Source organism: Urocitellus parryii, chromosome 14, assembly GCF_045843805.1.
Source record: "Urocitellus parryii isolate mUroPar1 chromosome 14, mUroPar1.hap1, whole genome shotgun sequence".
NCBI lineage: Eukaryota > Metazoa > Chordata > Mammalia > Rodentia > Sciuridae > Urocitellus > Urocitellus parryii.
Genome location: NC_135544.1, coordinates 19,919,123 through 19,942,844, shown reverse-complemented (window position 1 = coordinate 19,942,844; position 23,722 = coordinate 19,919,123). Strand labels below are relative to the sequence as shown.

Genomic DNA, 23,722 nt, shown 5'->3' with positions numbered 1-23,722 from the left:
CTTACACATGATTTTCTTGTTCATTTAAATTTTTGTGGCCAAATTCTAACTGAAGTACACAAGCCAAACTCCTTAGATACCCAAAGAGAATGAGATTCAAGTTTCTGAAGATTAGTCTTAATTGTTTTATCATATTCATATCTCCTGTCTGGTTCACTTGAATTCCTGAGAGGTATGGAAAGTTTATACATACTAAAGATACATAAGGAGAAGGGATGAAGTAGATTCTCCAAACTACATGGAGACAATGAATTTTACTGGCTATCTGAGCCTGGGCCTTAGAACCAGTACTTAATTTGAATATGGACTTACTTCCTAGGTGTATACTTTGGACAATTTATTAAATTTATTTAAGCTTCAGTATTACTAGCTTTCTAGCTAGTGTTAGCAGTAATAGGATGCATGAACAGATGTATATGTCCTAAAATGCTATAAATTGTATATGTTGTGATTTCTTATCCATGAACTGTGTGTTAATATGAGCCAAACTGGATTATTCTATATTTCTTAGTCATTCCCTGGAGTAAATACATCCTGGCCATTTGGGGTCGGTATTAATTCTTTCACACACTAGTACATTACACATGCTGTCTCTACAACTCAAGTTTTGCATGGCTAGTTCCCCAATAGCTTTTGCTGCAACTTAAACCAAACAACAAATGAATTTCTTTAACAACTTGTGTTCACAAAAATGAATTAAAGGAGCACATGAGCTAGAGCAATGAGTTTTCTTCTGGTGATTTTTCTCAAGTATTTCAATCCAAATATTTTCTTAATAGAGTTTTAAGTGTTTGGTAATTTATATCTTTATTCATTAATGGACCAGCTCCACTGCTTTTAAAATTATTGCTGATAATTCTTGACCAGAGATATAAAATTTTCTTCTATTATTAGGCTGCTGCTTAAAGAAATAAACCTTTAAAGCCAGGAGACAGAAGCTTTAAAAGATTTCTTACTTCTGTCTTCATAACACAGATTAGTGCTTTTTTTTTTTTTTACCCAAGATAGATTTTGACACTAGAAATGTATTTGTAACTGCGTGTTTTTTTAAAATTTTTTAATAGGTGGCAAAATGACAAACTTCACTCTGTTCTTTGATCCATGAATTTGAAATAATCTTTCATCGAGTTCCATCTCCTTGAGCCTCATATGGAACGCATCTCTCTGTCTGTTGTTAAACGACGATGACATGTCTGCAGCTATCAGAAAGAGAAGCTGGGAAGAACATGTGACCCAGCGGGTGGGACAGCCTTTTAGTTCTGATGATTGCAACAGAGTATGTCATCATGGACTCGTAGCCGACAGCTTGCAGGCAAGTATGGAAAAAGATGCAACCCTCAATGTGGACCGCAAAGAGAAGTGTGTTTCACTCCCAGACTGCTGTCACGGATCAGAGCTGAGAGATTTTCCTGGGAGGCCAATGGGTCACATTTCAAAGGAGGTGGATGAAAATGACAGTCATGAAGGTGAAGATCAGTTTCTTTCTCTGGAAGCCAGCACAGAAACACTTGTGCATGTTTCTGATGAGGATACCGATTCTGATCTATACCTTGTGGATGATAAACAGATTTTAACTACCCAAGGGCATAAAATATCAGACCAACATAATGTCGAAGGAGCAGGCTCCTTAGTAAAGGCACTGCCTATCATGGAAAGTAACCAAGATTCTTATAACTCCTGGGGAATGGCTGGGGAAGCTGATTTGGTAGAAGATTGCGGGGAAAATAAAGTTGCTGATACTGTAAGAAGCCTGGAGCTTTGTAGTGATATAAGCTTAAATGAAACAAAGGATGTACCCAACATCATTATGCTTGATTCTTTGAATGTGAAAGATATTGTGCCTGAGAAGCAATTGCTGAATTCTGCCGTAATTGCCCAGCAACGAAGGAAACCTGACTTCACTAAAGATGAACCTGAAAGAAATACCCTCAACGTCAGACAGGATGAGTTCTTGGCTACTCCTTGCCCAGACCGAGGACTGCCATTATTAAAAGCAGATTTTGGAAGCTGCATTCTGCAGCCTCCTTCCTGCCCCAGTGGAATGTCAGCTGAAATCGACCTGGAGAAGAGCGGTTTCTCAGAACATCAAAACAAAAGTTCTCCAAAGGTCAACATGGAAGATGGCATGCAGTGTTTACATGTGAGGGACTCTCTGACCACCCAGGAGTCCACAGAGAGCCAAGTCAGACTTCGCAAGAGAAAGGTAAGACACATGCGCAGAGTATCTGGCTTTTGAAATTTTTTAAATATCCCCATTTTTATCACTTGTTATTTTGCTTTATTAAAAAGCTTGGTAGGCATTTCCTTTGCCCTATAATGCAGCTGTTTAACTTAAAGACTATCCACTTGGTGAAACCATCAAAATATGTACAAATTAAAATACAATTATCTTTCAATTTCATTAATAATATTTATGATGGCTCTTGGACATTTTATTTTGAAATTGTGTTGAAGATATAATTTGACATCTTTTCTCTAGTTGGAACTGAATAGTTATCACCTAGCTCCTAATTATGCAGTTGAAGGCCTTGAGGAGTAAAACTTTTAGAAAGGAAGTTGTGATTTTTTTTTAAATGTAGGATCCTTTATTTAGACCTCTTTCTTTTTCCCTTCATAAGTATATTTTATCATAGTAAGAGTGGTATAAGTCACCACTTTACGTGTTCAAAGGCAACAAACAATCACTCCTCCCACCCAATGTCTGACACTGTATAAATGCTACCCTGGCATATTCACCAGCAGTAGATGCATCATGATTTCTATTTCTTGCCACAATTTTAAAACATCAAAAAAGCCAATGCCTAGATCCCTTAGGAAGCTTCCAAGTGACAGAAGCAAACACTGAGGTATCACTACATTGATTTGTGGTTTAGTGAACTCTTAGCCAAAACTTCAGGATTTCTCCAATATTCTTTAGACAGTGTTGGGTTGTCCATTCCCAAGAGAAGTCCAAATACAACTTCTCCTATACATCCCACCTACCAACTGGCATTGAGACCCTGCAGATCAGACACTTTGTATAATAATTAAAATATGCTTTCTTACCCTTCTGTTGATATAATCTTAATCTATAGTTGCAATTCTACCAAACACAAAACTAATGTTCTTAGTTCTTTTTAATGGGGGCTATCTACCTACAATGAAGAAAAAAAAATTCCCCAACTGTCTCTGTGGTTAAAAATCTGGTTTCCATAAACTGTGGTTTAGCTAACAAACTAGATCAGTAATATGTCATGAGCTCGTTTAATTGAAAGCAAAGACTTTACAGCAAAAATTGGTGTGTTTGAAACATGTGCCAACAGAGTATTCTGTGCTGCTGGCCATCTCTCCCTTCCTTACATAAATTGTATTAAAATGTTAATGTTCCATAAAGTTGTTATGATTGGAATGCTCGGGCCACTTTTTCAGAAATTTCCATATATCCTATCAATTCTGTTGGAGGGAATGCAATAATGACATAAGAAAGTCTCAGCTGACCTATGACATAGCCCCCCTAAAATAAGACAAATCCTGCCCAACTGCCGACATAAACATTAAACATTCCCTAAACATGTGCTCACCATTTGGACATTTATATCAATACTAAGAATGCTGAAAAGGATTTACTCTTGGACGTGTCCCTATAGCTTCATTGTATTTTGAGAGCTGCAATCATATCTCATTTACAAGTTCTAACTTAAATAATCTATATTAAGCATTTTGTTATTCTACAGCTTTGTGACATTATCTGGTGGAATATTTACTATGACTCTACAACCATTTGGGGGTGAGCTTGTAATGAACAGATTAAATGTAAAAATTCAGATTCAAAATTTACTCTAGAAAAATACGCTTATGGAAGAAGTCCTTAGAACAAAAAATGCATAAGAATTTTTGTTTTATTCATTTTGAATGAGTGTAAAAATACCTTTAAATTGGCAATTCGCCATTTTCAAATCTTACTAAAGAAATAACAACATATTCATAAAATAATACATTCATCGTTGTATTGCATGTTCCTGAAAACAAAAGAGAGTAGCCTACATTTCCATCAATAAACAACTTGTTATTCGTCTATTGTTTGGAATGCTATTGTCTACCTGTTGTATAGAAAGATTAAGTGAGATTCACATGCACTAATTTTGCTCATGACATAGTGTATCTGGAAATAAGCAGTGGCAGTCCAAACCTTATATGAAAAATGTACATATAGAAATCTATAAAGGTATAGACAGGAGAATAAACCTTTCTATACGACTGAGTAAGAATATGAAAAATCTCAGCTAAATGTGCACAAAATTAACAGCAATCACTTTGAATGAGTAGAATTTAAAAGGTAGAAAGCAGACATTCTCACTTTTTACCCTACGTAATTTTTATAAAAAGTGATAGAGTGTGTATGAATGTATACATGTATTTACTTTGTCAGCTATAGCAAAAATTATAAAATGAAGGCTTGGAAAAGTGGTTTATAGCATAAAGTGATATAGTTTTAGTCAGAGAACTTGAATCAACTCATTATCTGATGGTCATGTGAGTGAATCAAATTCTTCACTGTATTTCTGAATGTGGATTTATCAGGATGAATTTTAGTCAGCTTTCCATTGCGCTGACCAAAATACCTGATAAGAACAAGAACAATTTAGAGGAAGGAAAGCTTATTTGGGGCTCATGATTTCAAAGTTCTCAGCCCAAAGATGGCCAGCTCCATTGCTCTGAGCCCACGGGGGAAGGACCCATTGAGGAAAATCTGCTCAGCTCCTGGAGGCATCAGGAAGTAAGAAGATGCACCCTTCCAGGGCACACCTCCAGTGACCCGCCCGCTCAAGCCACACCCCATCCATGCAAACTAGGATGAACTGATTAGGACACAGCTCTCGTAATCTAATTATTTCAGTTCTGAATACTCCTGCAATAACAGGAACTTTTGAGGGACATCTCACATCCAAACCATAACAGGATATGATCAAGATTCTAAGACTTGAAGAAAAAATCCAAATCAAAAAACTATAGGAGAGCTTATAAAAGCAATCACCCGGAATGTATTAAAATAGTTCTCTAGAGAAATCATTGGGCTTTAGATAGACGTTATCATTCCTTGAAATCCATATATCTTGACAGGCATTCATTGTTTTGCACAACTTATTTTTTTCTTGATGTCCAATAATATTTTTGACCATCCAGGATACACACACACACACACACACACGCATAGACACACACACACACACACACACACACACACTTACATATTAGAAGTCTCAATTGTAGAAAACTGCATCTGTAGTATATCTAAGGATTGACATTTTGAGCTAATAATTTCCTTAAAGATGATGAAATGGGTCATGAAACTGAAGCTACTAAAAGCAAAGGAAAACAAATGGGCTAAAAGCAGACATTAGTGAATGAGTGCTGAGGTCGGGCAGATGATGAGTGGTCATAGGGCCTTGGCTGAATCCCTGGGGTGAGACAGCTGGTTAAAAGCAATTCTCAGAAACAGATTCCAAAGATGTCTGGAGGAGGGAGACAGTCTAAGAAGTGGTCTCTTTAAACCAAAAGAGATGTGAAGATGGAAAATATGCAGGGAAAGACTTGAGGTTAGATTTTTTTTTTTTAAGAACTAGTATATTTGTCATTGATGGTGGTTCACAAATTAAAGAGAGTCCAAAATTCAGTCTTCTGTAAGGGCTATTTAAATATTCTCCAAATTTTTGAATAACCATAATAATTATATAAGCTTATAAAATGTTTTATTTGCTCACATAAGACAAGGAATAAACCATATTACAAAGAAAAATAAACTTGAAAAGATTTTGCAAAAATATGAACTTTGAAAAGACACCGAATTCTACACTCCAATAAAAATCTAGACTAATTTTATGATCTTATTTTATTACCCTAGTATTAGTGAATCTGTAGACTTGACTACTGTCATTCAAAGCTAGCATAACAGTAGCTTAAACAACCTGGTTTTCTCACATACACATAGTACTTAGCTATAAGCAGTTCTGGACCAATATGTAGGCTCTATATTTTCAAAACTCCAACCCCTTTGATCCAAACTCACTCCTGTCTTGAGACTTCAGTCATATTCAGGCCAGTGTGGTAGGGGATACAGAGAGATGCACCCTTCTTTATCTCTCAGATTGCATGAACTAGAACTGAATTATTTGGCTATACCTAGCAACAAGAGGGCTTAGAATTGAAGTCTGCATTAGGAGAGAGAATGTGTCTGCTAAAAACTCTATTATCATAAAATAAGAATATTTATGTTAAGGGATAACTCACAAACATATTGAGGAAAAACTCTAAACATACATATATACTAATGTACCCTGTCATGTTATGAAAGAAATAAATAGGCTACAATATATGTTCTGTTATATTCTTTGTAAATACTTGGTACTTGAAATACTTGATACTTTAATTTCACACTGCAATATATCTTTCTGTGTTAGGAATCTATTTTACATATTAAAGTGACATTGACCGAATGCTACACTATTTCTTATAGGATAACCATCTAGGAGCAAAATATTGCAGTGTACATATTTTATGTTAAGTTGCTGGAAAATGCAAGATGTTAATTAACCAAGACAAAAAAAACTCACATATTTTCTTCTTACCCTATCTTTAAAGATATGCCTATATTTGGTTAAAGCACACCCATTCTGGAAACGGCATTCTCTTTGACTCCTGAATGCCTCTATGGGACCTTTGTCCCAAGGAAAGGTTGATATTGACCCATAAGTGATATAAAAGATAGTAAAACAATACCCAAAATATGGAATAAGTCAAACTATTGGCTGGCTGGAAGAATATAAAAGAGAAGGAAATTTTGCCCAAGAAATAAAAACCAAAAAAGATAGCTCAGCCATGGTACAACGTAATGTCAGGAGATATGTTGAATAAAAGCAAGGACTAGGAGAAGGATGGTAGTCTGTGAATAAGTTATATCAGCCGAAAAAGAAGGAATGAGTGGCATGCAGGACATATAGCTTTCTAGGTGAATTCATAATAGTATGAACTCATGCTAAGGTCACTTTTAGACAGGTCTTTTGAAGCTTTCAAGACAGGTCTGTTGAGCAGATTGCCTTTCTTAAATCCTCTTGCTTTTCAGTTCTATGTTACTAGGTTGAAGTTTTGATATAATGAATCAAAATTGTTACTAGGTAGATAACTGGGCATAGACAGGGACATGTTCCTATGATGACACTTCACCCACATATTTTTAGCTGAGCTGTGTCCCAGGTGAAGCTAGTGGCTTTGTAAGCAACATGATGTACGCTCTTTAGGCCACACAAAATTGTCAAATGACTTCATGCCACAGAAACTGGTTTTTGCTTTGTAAACAACTAGAAAGCCAAAAACATATTTGCATACACTTGGGACTCAGATATTTTGCCTCATCTCAAATATAACTCTAGTAAAACTAATTAGAAATGCAACAATGGTTATTTTATGAAGAAAAAACACAAGATATAGTGCCTAGTGATCAGTCAATAATAGATATTGATCATTTTCAATATCCCAGTCTCTGTTCTATGTGCGTGCTACACTACCATCAGTTAGACAGTCAAGGTGTTTATGTTGTGAAGCATATAGTTGCTTAAATCCCCCTGGAATATCAAATGAGGCTTCTGTTTGACTAACATGAAAGGCTGGGACTCAAAGAAGACTAGTGAGAATGAAAGAGAGAGAGGGAGACAGAAAGAGGAGAAGGAAAACAGGGAGAGAGAGAGAGAGAGAGAGAGAGAGAGAGAGAGAGAGAGAGAGAGAGAGAGAGAGAGAGAGAGAGAGAGATGGGCAGGCTAAAATAGTATACTAAAAGAAGCATTGGTCAATTGCAAGGGGAAAATGTATATCATTCTTCAGCTGGGTGCTGCAGTGCACACCTGTAATCCCAGCAGCTCAGGAGGCAGAGGCAGGAGAATCAGGAGTTCAAAGCCAGCCTCAGCAAATTAGCGAGGCACTAAGCAACTCAGTGAGACTCTGTCTCTAAATAAAATACAAAATAAGGCTGTAGATGTGGCTCAATGGTTGAGTGTCCCTGAGTTCAATCCCTGGGACCACCCCCAACACCCAAGAAAAACAGTGTATCAGTCTTAGATAAAACATGGATGTTGAGCAGACTGAAATCAAATCTGTTGCAACACAGTGATTTAGTGATCTCCAGCAGAAGTTTAATAAGAAGACAAAGGTAAATAATTGCTGTCATTTTACGTCAGGTTCTCTGATGTCTAGAACTGGTTTTCATTGGCTGTGTCTCTATTATACAGAAGATGGAGCCCTGATAAACTAACATTTCAAGATCCTCAAATGTTTTCTCTTTGGGGGGAACACAACTTTCCCCAATTCCCTCAATCAAATTAGTTGATTTTTTTCTCTATATATTCATGGAGGATTTTTTCCTTATACAATATATCTATTCCATTTTTAATTCCAATGTATGATTAACAACAAATTTGTTGGAATTCATTTTATTCCACTATTGCTAATTAAAATGCAAGCTCCCCAAGGACAGTTATTCAGTCTCCTTTCTGTAGTGTCCAGCTCAATATGTAGGACCTTTCCATAAATTCTTGAATGAATGAATGACCTTACCATGGTAAAACATTTATTTTTCAGAAAACAATACCAAATATCAAGAGCCCAACATTATAAAGATTCCAAAGAAATTAAGTCATGCATCCAAAATCATTGACCAGATATCCCACACTTCATACCATAATCTACTTTTTGTTCTCCAAGTTCCATGCTAAACCGGATATGAGAGAGGAAGAGGGGGGGAAAGGAACCATGTAACACCTGGATCTCTAAGTCAACCCTCAAGTTTAAAATTATTACCACTCTTTGCCACAGAACAACTAATTAATTATATGGCAATCTGTGAGTAAAAAAATATTTAGTTTATGGTCAGTTTGTCTCCAGAAAGGAGTGAGCAATGTTAGGTATAGAGAAGAAAAATATTAGAATATCTGTTAGCTTTTATTTTGTCCTTTAAACTTGTATGTTTTATAACACATATGATATATTAGCACAAATGTGTATGCACTATAGTTTTAAATAAGTGAAATATGCATGCTCACTGAGGGAAGTGCATAATCAAAAATGTTAGAAGGGCACTCGTTCAGAAATTCTGTAGTTTTTCTGGTTAATATCACTTTGAGGAAGTTAGGGATGGAAATGGAGAAGAAGTGACAGGAGTAAGAGATCAAAAGAAACATTGATGTGGCTGTGTCCCTGTAGTATGCTGTTTTTAAGTCTTTCGGGTATAAACTGAGGAGAGGGATAGCTGGGTCAAATGGTGGTTCCATTCCCAGATTTCCAAGGAATCTCCATACTGCTTTCCATATTGGCTGCCCCAATTTTCAGTCCCACCAGCAGTGTATGAGTGTGCCTTTTTCCCTACATCCTTGCCAACACTTATTGTTGTTTGTTTTCATAATAGCTGCCATTCTGACTGGAGTGAGATGATATCTTAGAGTAGTTTTGATTTGCATTTCTCTAATTGCTAGAGATGATGATCATTTTTTCATATATTTATTGATTAATTGTATACTCTCTTCTGAGAAGTGTCTGTTCAGATCCTTGGCCCATTTGTTGATTGGGTTATTTGTTGTTGTTGTTGTTGTTGTTTATTTTTTTAAATGTGTCAGATAATAGTAAATTTCTTAATTTCTATCAAGAATACTACATAAAATAGGGAGATTTCCTACCAGATACCTTGAAGGTAAAAATATGAATACACACACACATACATACACGTATGTGTGTGTATTCATATTTTTGCATCTTAATCTTTCTGTGTGTGTGTGTGTATGTGTGTGTGTATACTAATGTGTGTGTATGTATACTGGATGAAAGTAATTAGATCTGAATATTTCCTGTTCCAGATATTATTTTTTAAAAAGTAGTTATGATGTGCGATGAGCCTCTGATCCAATTAGTGACTTGGACCAAAATTGCAAATTTACATTAGTTATTAACAAGGTCATTAATAAGTTCATATTAACTTAACATGAGCATTTATTGGAGCAAAAATTAAAACACTTTCATGATGTTACTTTACATAATGAATGGTTATTTCTGAGCCAGCTGCACATTACAGTCTATCATAATCATGAAACTGATTTAGTTTCTTCCTCGTGGATTTCTGTTACTATAAACCAAGACCAATTTATTAATCTTTTAATACCAATGAAACTGCCATAGCTTCTGGCTGCCTCCCTCTAAGAAATGCCAATATCCACAAAAGTTGGAATAACTTGAATAACCTACATAACAGAGCCCTGCCCCCGTTATCTGGGTACTAGACACAATGGTGCCAACAGGATCTGTTCGTATTCTGGCTCATGTTCTCAGAAATAACATACTTATCCTTTGCTGCCAACAAGATCTCTATTCCATAGATAATTTTCTAACTGTAAAGAAAATTATAGTGCTATTTTAGAGATAACCTCAGAGTTTTCAAAGGAAATATAAGCAAATAAGAAAACACACTTCTACTCTTTTTTTTTTTTTTCAGTTCTATTTCTACCCTGGTCTAGGAATAAAACTAGTGATTAATGAAGTTCTTCAATTTTTGGATTCTTTTTCTTGAGCCAATGAAACTTCAAAAGGGTTTTCTTCTTTTTATGTACATTAAAAATTAACCCAGAGGTTTTAAAAAATGTTGAAATAGCATCACTATTTGGTCTAGAAAATGAATAGCTTGGTCTGAACTGGATTTTCTTGCCAAGAAAGTTAACTGCGATGAAGGGAAAGAGTCCAACCCAAATTGGGGGATGTTGTTTAGCCTATGTGAGCTGCACATGTCTCTGGAAAATGGAAACAATGATCTGTACTTCACAGGGTTGTTGTGAACATTAAATACGACAGAAAATGTGATTCGACATCTACGAAGTCCAGAAGTAGAATAATCTAAATTTTTCAACCAAGGTTTGAGATGAGGATCTGACAGTCCCATAACTGAATAAAGCAAAGTTATTATCTCTGATTATAAGTTAAATTCTAGTGGAATCTATATTGACAGCATATAGAACCAGCCAGCACATATCTTGTGCAGCTGGATATTTCTGGAGGGCTGCATGGCTCAGGGTAAACTTCCACAGCTTCCTTGCCTTAGAGAGCTGTGTGGAGAACCCAGTGATTAAACCAGTGGGCTCTGATACCAAACTGCCTGCTTCACTCATTTATAATTTTGTGACTTGTAACTTACTTAATCTTTCTGTGTCTCAGTTTTTTCATATGCATGATGGGATTTCTCTATGTTGTTAAAGAGATCAAATGCATTCAGAAATGTTTATAATTCAAACAATGCCTGGCATATAGTAAACACCATATGTTTTTTCTGTTATTAGTAGAAGTGATAATTTTTGTTTTAGTAAATTATTCTAGTTATAAATGTGAGAGTAAACTGAACTCTCAGGAATAATTCTGGGGGCCGACTGACAAAATATGAGAGAAATTTAGGAAATAAGTCAGCCCATATGGACACCTTTGCTATCTAATTTTATCATTACACAGTACAGTCTACAGTATGCATTCATTAACTAAGAAAGTATTTCTTAAGTACCTTTTTTCCCCCATGCACTTTGTTAGGTGTGGTGCAACATTTTAATAAGTATCATATGTGCATCCTGACCTAGAGCTTACTCATTAGTAAAAGCAATATCACACACAGGTAACTCACTTGAATATTAAGCTAAACTACTCTTGGTAATCATAGTAATGAATATTAGAATATTATGTAATATTAGGTTTTGAAATACCAGTATGAAACACCAGTATTAGTATTATAATGGTTCATTATAATTCAAGGTAGAAAGTATTGAGATTTCTGGAGACACAGTTAGGAACAGGTCCCCTAAAGGGGAGGTGAGAAAAGGCTTCCTTCAAGGGGTACCCAAGCTGAACTTTAAAGGATTCACTTTAGATTTTGTATATGTGGGAATCCAGAGAAGCAAATTTGTGGTGCTATTTTGATAATACTTGAGAGATTCAGATTCATTTTTTAATACACAGACTTAAATCTTAGGAAGAAATAAAATAAGCAAACACTTTGCAAAAGTCATTATGTATATAGGCACTTTTAAGTACTATAGAGCAAACTATCTCATGGTTTTATGAAAACAATAGTGGTACTTCACATGCAATACCTTAACTTAGGCAAAACAACTTTCCCTTTTCAAATTTAGACTTTTAACTTGGTGATTTGAGGGATCCTTTTATTTAAACTTTTTTTTTCTCTAGATTTCAGCATACTAATGAGTACTGTCAAATGCTGTCTTTACAGCCATGATAATTCCCCCCCCCCCAAGAGTATTTATCAGTAAGCAGAAAAGTGAAATGAAGATCAGGAAGATCTGCTCCTGATTAAAACAGTGTCAAGAGATGCTCTAGCAAAATAGTTCAACGACAAAAATGATGATGCTTTGAGTGAGTGAACCACACTAACTTTCAATACTGTCATCAATGACATTGGAGCCATGTATGGAACATTGTTAATTAATTATTTTTATAATTATGGACAATTACGAAAAGGTGATTTAACAGTACAATGGACTGAAAGCATGAGAAATAAAAAGCCAAGAGACTAATTCCTTGTTTGTGAAAATTGCAGCCCTAATTATGATGTTGCATATTCCATTAACATATTGGCCTGATACATAAGGAAACTTTCTGCTTTAGAGTCACTTGGAAGAGACACCCAAAGATAGTTAAGTACAATTGGAACAGACAAGAAATGCACTTTATCAATATCTGATAAAAGGTAAAATTTCAATTTTTATGCTGGTATAAATGAAGAATTTTTTTCTTAAGGATAAGAATAGAACTTGGGCACTCACAGACTCTGTGAGCAATTTGACCTGATGCATAACAATGTGTTCCAGGGATAGCAATCCATGATCATGTCCTTCTGTTGTTGGGGACAAACGTTGAGTGGGAAGGTCAATGATGCAACCCAGTGTGCTGGACAACAGCCCTGGATTTCAACATTATTATCTAACATTTACTTCAAATGTCAATTTATCTCATAGAATTTATCTGTGCTCTTCTGAATGAGTTAAACTTATTAAGAGAATAATGAAGTGTAGTATAGTGGGGGTACTAAGGATTTAAAAAAAAACTATGTCACAAAAATATTAATTATAAAAATTCATATCCAATATCTCCAATAAGTAAATACAATCTGAGAGTCAGCATTTGTTTTTTTAAAAACATATCCAGGCTTATTGAAGCTTGATGTCAAGGAGGTGACAAAACACATTGAAGTAGTCACTACTTCAGGAAGAACATTGGCAAACCGGCCAATTGTTCTCTGCAATGTTCTCTGCTTCCATATATTTTCTTTACTTTTTTTTTTTTTTTTGGCACCAAGGATTGAACTCAGTGACACTTAACTACTGAGCCACATCCCCGGCCCTTTTTTAAAAATTGTTTTATTTAGAGACAGGGTCTTACTAAGTTGTTTAGTGCATTGCTAAATTGAAAGCCTTGGAACTCGTGATCCTCCTGCTTCAGCCTCCCAAGCGGCTGAGATTACAGACATGCGCCACCATGCCCAGCCCTCTATGTATTTTCAAAGTAGTTGCAAAAGAAAAGTAGAAGCAGGCTCAGCTTTGAGAGCCTTTATACCCTTTTTACCCCATCCATAGAAGCATAGAGAGGTGGGAGGTTGACCCAATGTGGCCAATCAGTGCCAGAAACAAGGGCTGAGGGTACAGCTCAGTGGTAGCATACTTGCCTAGCCTGAGCAAAGGTTGGAGCCTCAGTGCAAAAACCATCAAACAAAAACTAACCTTGCTCTTATATGCACAGTAATTATTTCCCACAGGATGTATTTTCCATGGTGTAGTTGGAACTTTAATTTCCCATCCATTCCCTGTACCTTTATCTTCATTTTGTTATAAAATGATAACATAATGTGCAATGTCTTGTCTCATGTTCATTTACCTAACAAAGCAAACAAATTGCTCATTTTACCATAAGATTGCAAACAGCATCCTACAAACCAATGAGATGAAAGACAAGGATTTTGCTTTTTGTAAGTTCTTGGAATGTTCCAACTGGAAGAAACTTTAAACATCCTTGCATTTCCCTTTAACTGGAATACTGTGTTTGTATTGACAAGGCCAAGGAGCTATAATTTAGAGCGTTAATAGTGGTATGTCCTGTTACCACTGCAAAGTTGCTGTCCTACAGAGAAGATGCTGAGTTGCATATTATTCTAGAAAAGCTACAATTTAAAAGTAATCAGAAAGAGTTGGCCAACATCAAAATGTAACAGAAACCTAATATTAAGGCTTTTTTGAGCAAAGAAAGGAAATATCTTATCCCTCTGTTTCAGACTTTTGTCCACTTTGTGTGCTGAAAAAACAATCCAGCCTTGAGAATTTAACTATCATTTCAGGTAGTTGTTGATAAAAATATAAAATTAATTTTTAAAAGCTAAAAATGGAGTCTAAAATGATATTTGTGTTTTTCAGCTTCTCCTGGTTTCTAGTTTTATAATGAAAATTCACTCTTTTCTGAGGACTGAGTTATCATTTAATTCAATTATTCTGTACTTTTCCCCTGTGATCAACATAGACTTTTATCATAAATATTATCTGTGTCCACTTAGGACTTACAAAGTGCTTTCTCTCAGATGTCCACAGTGTTTGGATTGAGGCATGATAAATTTTAAACAAGCTGAAAAGTATTTCAAACAAGGTCCACACTGTGAGCAATCATTAAGAAGGCAAGAGAGAGAGGAAATTAGCTAGTAGAAGTTGGTGTGATCGTCATGCAAATTTTTTTGTACATATGTCTGTAATTGTGTAAAGCACTACATCTTTATAGCTAAAATTCTGTCTAGACTAGAAGCAAAACATACACTAAATTGTATATCGGCCTATCATAAGCAACTGAAAATGGAAATAAATCTATTTTTGATATTTGTTATCTTACATATTATAATCCTTAATTTCCAACCCTGAGCACTGAAACAATTTATTTTCTGATAGTAAATGAAGAATCTTCATGTTGCTTATACATAGCTACTTGATTATAAAATTTAATTTTTGTATTTCACATAAATCTATTTTTAGGAAGGTCAATTTACTCTAGAGATTCAATAACTAAGTCACTACACTGATAAAGAATCATGCATATGAATTGCTGCCCAGTATGGTGTCTCCAGTTTTTTTTTTAAAAAAAAGATGAAATTATTAGCAAATATGTAAATGTTTTCACCTGAGGTTGCTGGCCAGGTCACTTTGAGACTCATGGTAATCTTTCCTCTACATATTCATCATTGTGCACACTCCTTGTCATGGTCAGTGGGCACCCAAGTGAGAAGAAGCAGACGGATTTCCTGATGAACACTACTGTTGACCTTGAGGAACTGCTTATGTTCACCATGACATATTTACCATCTCCCAATGTTGCTGCCTTTAAGTTTTTCTGCTCAGAATTCCACTACCACTTTGATAACACCTCTGCATTCCTAACCTCTCTATTCAAGAATATTGTGGTGCTTTTTGAAACCAAGAGAACTAAACAGGTACATATAATAGAGAGTGAGTCACAAGTGGTATCTATCCATCAAATGCTATCCATCAAATGCTCGGAGTTGGAAAACAAAACAAAACAAAATTATTTGGAAACAATACAAATTAAAGTGTATCTATAGTTCCAAGAGCTAAATGAAATGAAATAAATTCTTATGTAAAAGACTTGTTCTAGAAATTCAAAATGTTAATTAACGGATGGGAGTGTAGCTCAGTGGTAAACTGTACGTATTATATGCAGGAAGCCCTGGGTTCAAGCCCCAGCACCATCCCCAAATTGGTTTACTAAAAACAACTCTTGGATTCACATTGTTAGATGTCCATATAGACCTATGGCACAGTCAGAATTATAGATAGTTCAGCTGAAAAATTTAGATATCTAGAATCTAGCTTCACCCTTAAGTTGATTTAATAGTTGTTATGAAAATAATTTGATCCCTTTACCCCCCACCATCTCCTCCTCAAGTTAGCAACACCATTTTAAGTGGCCTCTTTTCTGTGTGGGAGAGGAGGGACCAGGGTTTGAACTCAGGGGCCCTCAGCCACTGAGCTACATCCCTAGTCCAAATTTTGTATTTTATTTAGAGACAGGGTCTCACTGAGTTGCTTAGCATTTCACTTTGGCTGAGGCTGGCTTTGAACTCATGATCCTCCTGCTTCAGCCTTCCAAGCCATTGGGATTACAGGCGTGTGCCACGGCACCAGCCTTAAGTGGCCTCTTCCCTCCAGCTCTGACCTCTTCCAATCCCTTCTCCACACTGCAGCCCACACAGTGTCTTCACACTCTCCTTCCAGATCTTCAACATTCCAATATGGAAGATGCTTTGAAGGACAGTCACCGTCCAGGCCTGTTTACCTCCATAGTCTCATTTTCACTTTCACATCATCTCACATTTTTAAGTCACATTAAACCTCTTCCACTTATGAACTCATCATTCTTTCTGCCTCAGAAATCTCTCCCAGCCCACCTCCCTACCCTTGCCTGGCTAAGTTTTAATCATTCAAGTTTTGTCTTAATTGACAATTTATTTAAAAAGGTTTAGTGAACCCTCAGACATTTGGGATCTTCTATGTGTCTCTGTTCATCCTGTAATTCTCTTAATGTACCCAACCACACTGAAGAGTATCGACTCACTTCTACATAGATTAGTGATTGAATTGTACCACCACTACCCCTCCAAAAAGTATATGCACATCCCAATCCCTGGAAACTGTAAATGTGACTTGACTTGGCCAGAAGTGTCTTGGCAGATGTAATTAAGGATCTCAGAATGAGATCATCCTGGATTACAAAGGGGAATTCCAAATCTGATGCCAAGTGTCTTCATATAATGCACAAGAGGACCTAGACACAGAGGAGAAGCCCCTGTGAAGACAGAGATTGCAGTAATACAGCCACAGCAGAGGAAGGCCTGGAGCCACCCCAAGCAGGAAAGGGAAAGGAAGAACTCTCCCCTAGTGCCTTCCTGGAGAACACAGCCCTGCCAACATACTTTGATATCTGGCCCCCAGCACAGAAAATATCCCTGTTGCTTTAGGCCACCAGGTTAGTGACAGCAGCCTCGGGAAACCAGTCCACAAACCTCCACTTCAAACTGTAAATTCCTTGGGATCCTCATGCTTCTAACTCCCTCACCATTCTATGCTTTGTGCCCAGCATGCACTGCACATAGAAAGGGCAGTTATGAAATTCCTGGGTAATGAATAAGTTAAGGCAAGTGTGAACTTATTAACTTATTAATAGAAGTTCTATTCTTTTCATTGTCTTCCTGTTGTCATTAAATCACTTAATCACCTACTCCAGGATTTCCGAATTTAACTTAACTGGTTACATCTCCATGAACAACTTCATCACATGGTTGTTCATTTATTTGAGTTTTGATGGGCTTATACTTTGCACAGACTGTAATGAATGATTACGCATATTTAACTCCTTAGGCTCATTTTTCTCCTTGATAAATTTGATTATGTTACTCAACTCCCCTGTGACTCAGTATTTCATATGAGAAGCTCTACCCGACACTGATAACCTGTCTTCTATAACTTACTTGCTTTTAAGGCTCTGGATGGTCTTAAGATAATTTCTTTCTTCTTGGAATCATAAAGTTCATCACACAGAAAAGCATAGCTTTATTCCTTTTGAGTACAACTTAATTTTCACTAAATCTGTCAATCTAAACAGCCACACCCTTCATCAATTTAGGAAATATTCCTCCCAATATATTTTAATATTCCCATTGCTTCTGTCATTTTGGCCCAGAACTCTTATTTTAGATATTTTTCAACAACCTTTATTTGTCTCTTAATTCCCATCTATTTGATATTTCTTTGCAATTTTCTTTTACTTATTATGAGATTTTCTTGACTCCTAGAACCACATCAGCAGCTTGATATGCAGGTGTATCAATTTTATCATTTAATCTATTAAAATATTGTATTGTTGAATTCATACTTTAATTTACAGATGCTCTTTCTTATTTTACTCAATGACTTAGTCCACAAAGTCCACAAATGGGGGGTTTTGAGCAGTCACTAAGTGCCAGCCACTCTTCTGGATAGGACAAATAGCATCTTTGCTCTAAAGGACTTAATCTCTACGGGAAGGAGTTAGAAAATAAACCATCAAATGAATAGTAAGCCAAGGCAAGTACAGAATGAACAAGTGAAAGAATACAGTAAGACCTGCAAAGCAATGTGAAGAAGCTGTTCCCAAAAAGAAAGTGAGATTGCAGGTTTCAAAATGCTGTAGATCAAAATCAACTAGATCAAAAAGAAAATTGGGCATTTAACAACATGAAGCCCACTGGCCAACTTGTCCAGAGCAGCTTTGGTAGGAAGAGATGTTCATTTTTTGGTAGATCAAAGAAGGAAAGGGCATGAGTAGAAGAAAGTGAGCAAAGTCAACTATTAAATAACTATTTAATGTATACTAGAAAAGGAAACAAAGAGAACGGAAGAGAAAGATGTGGAGCCAAGAGATTTTTTAATTTTAGTAGATATTTGTGCATGATATTTGGAAGCTGCTAGTAATGATCCAATAGAGGAAATGTCATTGATACAAAAGAGGAGGTAATTCAGGCTGATGTTCTTGAACTGCTAAGAGGGGAGGAGATCTAGTGTACAGAGACAAGACTGAATTGGGCCCCAATCTTAGCAAAGAGTTCAAACCTGTAACAGATGGAATGCAAAGAATATGTTTCAGAAAGTAGCACATTCTTGTTTTATAGATGTAACATTCTCTCACATCTCTTTGTGAATACTAATTCTGGGCATTCTCTCAGAGGTTTCTGATGTTTTGTTGCTGTTACCTGAATAATTCCTTTTTCCTGCAAAGTCTGTTTCTCTGCTATTGATTTTCTTTTATGATTTCATGATTTTATTGGCCTTTCTGAGTTGTAACTAAGGGAAATTGGTTAGAATAGGTGATTGTTGTGTGATTGCTCGTGATTTCTTTGGGAACATATTATTTAATCATCTCCAATCTATCCATATCCTCAACCTAGCATGTGGAGGAGGCTGTCTTTCCAGATCAAGTTTTTTTTGTTTGTTTTTGTTTTTGGTACTGGGGATTGAACTCAGGGGCACTCGACCACTGAGCCACATCCCCAGCCCTATTTTATATTTTATTTAGAGACAGGGTCTCACTGAGTTGCTTAGCCACCTCGCCTTTGCTGAGGCTGGCTTTGAACTGACAATCCTCCTGCCTCAGTCTCCCAAACCACTGGGATTATAGGCATCTACCACTGTACCCAGCTAAGTATTTACTCTTATTCCAGTTCATTCTGCACAGTACAGACTGATTTAATCTTCCTAAGAAATCATTATCATCTTATTTCACTTCATAACAAAGTTAATCCATCTTTTGTTTTTAATCAGATTTTGATAATATTCTCCAGCTAATATTTTAGTCTGTATAATTAGTCTTTTTTAAAAATTTGAACCACACGAGGCATGGTGGCACATGCCTATAATCCCAGCAATTCAGAAGACTGAAGCAGTGCCGCAGTCTGGCTGGGCAAAATAAACGGGAGGGGGCGGGGGTGACAAGCAACTTGTGAAGGTTGATACAGCGGGAACCGTTTTATTAGGGGATGGCAGAGGTATATATACTTAACTAATTACACACAGCTTAACTTAATTAACATCATCTAGATACAGCAGTCAGTCATTAAGGAATCCTCATCATCTTAATGACTTGCTGGCATTGCTTCACAAACCACTCCTCCTGGCAAAGTGCCAGGCACCATCTTGACTTGTCTGTGGCCCTCAACAAAGCAGGAGGATTGCAAGTTCAAAGCCAGCCTCAGCAAAAGCGAGGCTCTAAGCAACTTAATGAGACCCTGTCTCTAAATAAAATACAAAATAGGTATGGGGACATAGCTCAGTGGTCAAGTGCCTCTGAATTAATTCCCTGGTACAAAAAACAAACAAACAAACACTGAAACTTGCTCTCACTACTATAGCAGAATCCTATAATAGCATACTATATAGCCATGTTCTCAGATTCCTACAGACTCTTAGAGTCTCTGAGTAGGCATGTTGGACACCTACTTACCTAACTGAAGTACTTAATACTTAACTCTTACACTCTACCACTTTCTTAAAGTTCCCAAAGCTGCATTATTCACCTTCTCTCCCAGAAGATGTAACATGAAGTAAAATGAACAAAGGCTAATATTTTTTTTTCTTCTTGTTTGAGGATATAACTGAGGCTCTGATGTGGTGACTGTATATGCTCATTGAAGATTGTATGTTTCCTCTGTGTAGCCTCAGTGACTAATATATATATATATATATATATATATATATATATATATATATATATATATATAGCATTGGAGAAATAAGAAGTAGTCTAGCAGATGGATGGATGGATTGGTGGATGGGTGGGTGAATGGGTGAATGAATCTGTATTTTCTCATTCACAGTTGACCACAAAACTTCTCTATTTTCAGTAAAGTTGATGTGGGAGAAAAGATAATTTCCCTTGCTGTATATGTGTGAAAAGGATAGTGCTCACTATGCTGTCCTTGACTCTAAGATTTTAATCTTCTTTGATTTCATATATGTAAAGGGATGTATCCTACGATAAAATTATTTCCATAAAAATATATTCATGTTTAACTTATTTACTCTCTTCTTTGAGCTTTTTTTAGTTGCTAGATATTCAAAGATGGATCAGTTACTATCATCCTCTTAAAAAGAAAAACTTGTAGAAAAGCACTCATAAATTCTGAACTCTAACTTATGATCCTTTTTAATGATGATTGTTCATCCTACTTTGTCTGGACCACTATGGTTCATGCCATTGTCCCCACATCCTGCCTGATGTGCCCCACATCTGCATCTCTAAAGAATTCCAAATTGCATGGTTTACTTATGTATCAGCCATGTTAAAAAGAATTGTGCTGTACCTATATGTAAAGATGAAAGTATGTCTTGTCTCCTCACCTAAAGTTAAGCTTCTTAGTGGCATGAGAAAATTCTGTTCAAACTTTTGGAACTCTTTTCCTTATGTTTCCAATTTTTCTAATATTTTGAAAAACCTTAATCCAACATTTTTGATAAAGATTAAACTTTAGATAATTTATACAATGCTTTAAAACATCATGAAAACCATTATAGCTGGTTGTGCCCGGAAAGCCATGAAGAACTAATATTCACAGTGATAAGTGATACTAATTAGTATTCAATTTAGAAATATTGAAACAATTATTTATTTATTCTACTTTAAGTTCAAGAAGTGTAAAATGTGTTTGCCTTAAAGTGAACATATTTGCCTCATTACCATTACAATTCTTCTCCAAAGCTCCTTTTTGCTTTAAGAGGCAACCAACTCACTTTTCATATTCCCAAGGAAATGGTGAACTGATTAACTTGTGGAAGTTTAGCAACACTCATTTCTCATTCAGTGAGAACTGGCTATGAAGTAATGATTCTGGTGTGTAGGACCAACAGAAATCACCAGAAGGAAGGAAATGGTAGAAGCTTAGGTATGCTTTTCAGAGTATGCACAGTCTCATTCATCTCTACTTAATTTTCCAAGTGAAACCCATGATTTCCTTCATATAGCAAATTCAGTTCTGGATGCCACACATCCATTACTTGTCAATCACTGAGGCTTTGTTTTGACCACATATATCTACATCCCAGTTTGCTCTTCCAAGACTTGGGTATCAGTCTCAGGGTGTGTATTTCCTCCAGTTCACCTCAGAGCTGAATCACATCAAGGAGTCTACCCATTACTGGAAAAGATTCTGTAGTTATGGTTAGGTCTTTCTCTTCACTTCACTAAATCCAAAAATACCCATGGCTTCTAGGCACATGCTAAGAATAATAAGAAATTCATTATTTTAACCATTATGTGTAGTCAAAGCCCTGATAGAAATATGGCATTTCAGGGAATCTTCAAAATCAGCAAACTAAAGTCCTCTTGAGCCAAAATTAAAAATCAAAAGCTTTCTCCAGAGAAAGTAACTTAATTTTTAAGACCTATGTATCTCATAGAACACAATTTTGTGTGTGTGTGTGTGTGTGTGTGTGTGTGTGTGTGTGTTGCTGGGGACTGAACACAGAGCCTTGTGCCTGAGAGATAAGCACTCATAGCTCACCAATTGAGCTATGTCCCCAGCCCAAGAACACACTTTTTAAAGAAGGGTATTTTACCATTTATAGACCTTTTTTAAAAGGCTATTTTCAGTCCTGATATACAATTTGTTTAAGGAAAGAAAGAAAAATTATTTAGAAATTTATTCCTTTTAAAAATTAAAGTTGAGGCTGGAGTTCTGGCTCAGTGATAGAGTGCTCACCTAGCATGCTTGAGGCACTGGGTTCAATCCTCAGCATCATATAAATGTAAAATAAAGATATTGCGAAAAAAATTAAAGTTGTAATTTGATCTTTTTTGACTATAAATGCTTATACTTTGAGTTAGTATGAAATCATGGGAAATTTAATAATCAAATAAAGCTATAAAAATATAGATGATTTTTGTCTTAGTTCATTCAGGCTGCTGTAACAAAATACCACACACTGAGTGACTTACAAAGAACAGAAATTTACTCCTCATGGTTTGGTAAGCTGGAAAGTCCAAGACCAAGATGCCATCAGATTCCATGGCTGGTGAGGTCTTATTTCCTGGTTTATGGATGGCACCTGTAGGAGGACTTAGTTCTCATATAATGGAAGGGATCTTTCTTGGGCCTTTTTTTTGAAGGACATGAATCTCATTCATGAGGACTTTTTTTCATAACCTAACCACTTCTCAAAATACCTTTCTCCTAATACCAACCCATTGGGGATTAGGTTTCAACATAGGAAATTTGGAGAGGACACGTAGTCTCAAACATAGCATTCTCAAAGACCTTACTTATCGGTAAGTCAGGTTTAAAACTTTTCCCACACTTCATGTAGAAGAATGACATTTTATCATTGTTTATAAGATAGCCATGTCTGTTATGAACAGAGAAAGCTATCTTATGGAAGAGTGTTGTTCTCCTCCCAGCTCTGAAGACATCTGGGACCTAGAGCAAGTCACCTGCCTTCTTAAGCTTGTCTCCAAGGAGGGTATTGTTAGGAAATCTTTATGGCCCTCTCAGCAGTTCACATCTCTCATTCCCATAGATTTGATAGCAAATGATGTTTGCTGTCTTAGTAATCAGAGTTTTTTATTTACCAGTGTTTACACTCGGGTCTAAGAATTTGTCACACCGCCACAAAAGTTGTCAGAACAACTGACATGTTATAACAGTTTCATTTAAAAAGGGATTCAAAACTTCTCTTCTGAATGTGTCTTTCTATTTTTATACAGATCATTCACTCATCAATCCCAAATGATTGGACATCTCTCTTGACTTTTCAAGTTAGCATGTGGTCTCTAGTCTGCACACTAATGGTCAAAATCAGAGTCTGGCTCTAATTCCTTCATATTTGTCTCTTCAACCATAAACCTCTTTAAGGCTAAGATAGATTTTTCCTTTTTTTTCTTATTTGTATAGTTAACTAGTCTTTAGGCCCTCAGTAAATATTTGTTTGTTGATTGATAGATTATCCGTGGTGCTGAGTGAAATGTTTTCCCCAAATCTAAAAGGAGGAGAGAAGGATGGAGGAAGGGAGGTAGAAAGAAAGAAAATAAATTTATGAGGGTTATGTACTTACTTAACACTCTTCTGCAATACACTCTTTAA

General features: G+C 36.1%; 1 protein-coding gene across 1 annotated transcript in view; it reads left to right on the top strand.

The window, feature by feature from the left end:
• The window catches only part of Dlc1 (DLC1 Rho GTPase activating protein), a 384,998-nt gene that overhangs the window by 12,263 nt on the left and 349,013 nt on the right, over nucleotides 1-23,722 (top strand). Inside the window, exon 2 of the mRNA XM_077792445.1 lies at nucleotides 1,065-2,203. Coding sequence (XP_077648571.1) covers nucleotides 1,190-2,203 — 1,014 coding nt within the window. The 5' untranslated portion in view covers nucleotides 1,065-1,189. The remainder of the gene's footprint in view (nucleotides 1-1,064; nucleotides 2,204-23,722) is intronic.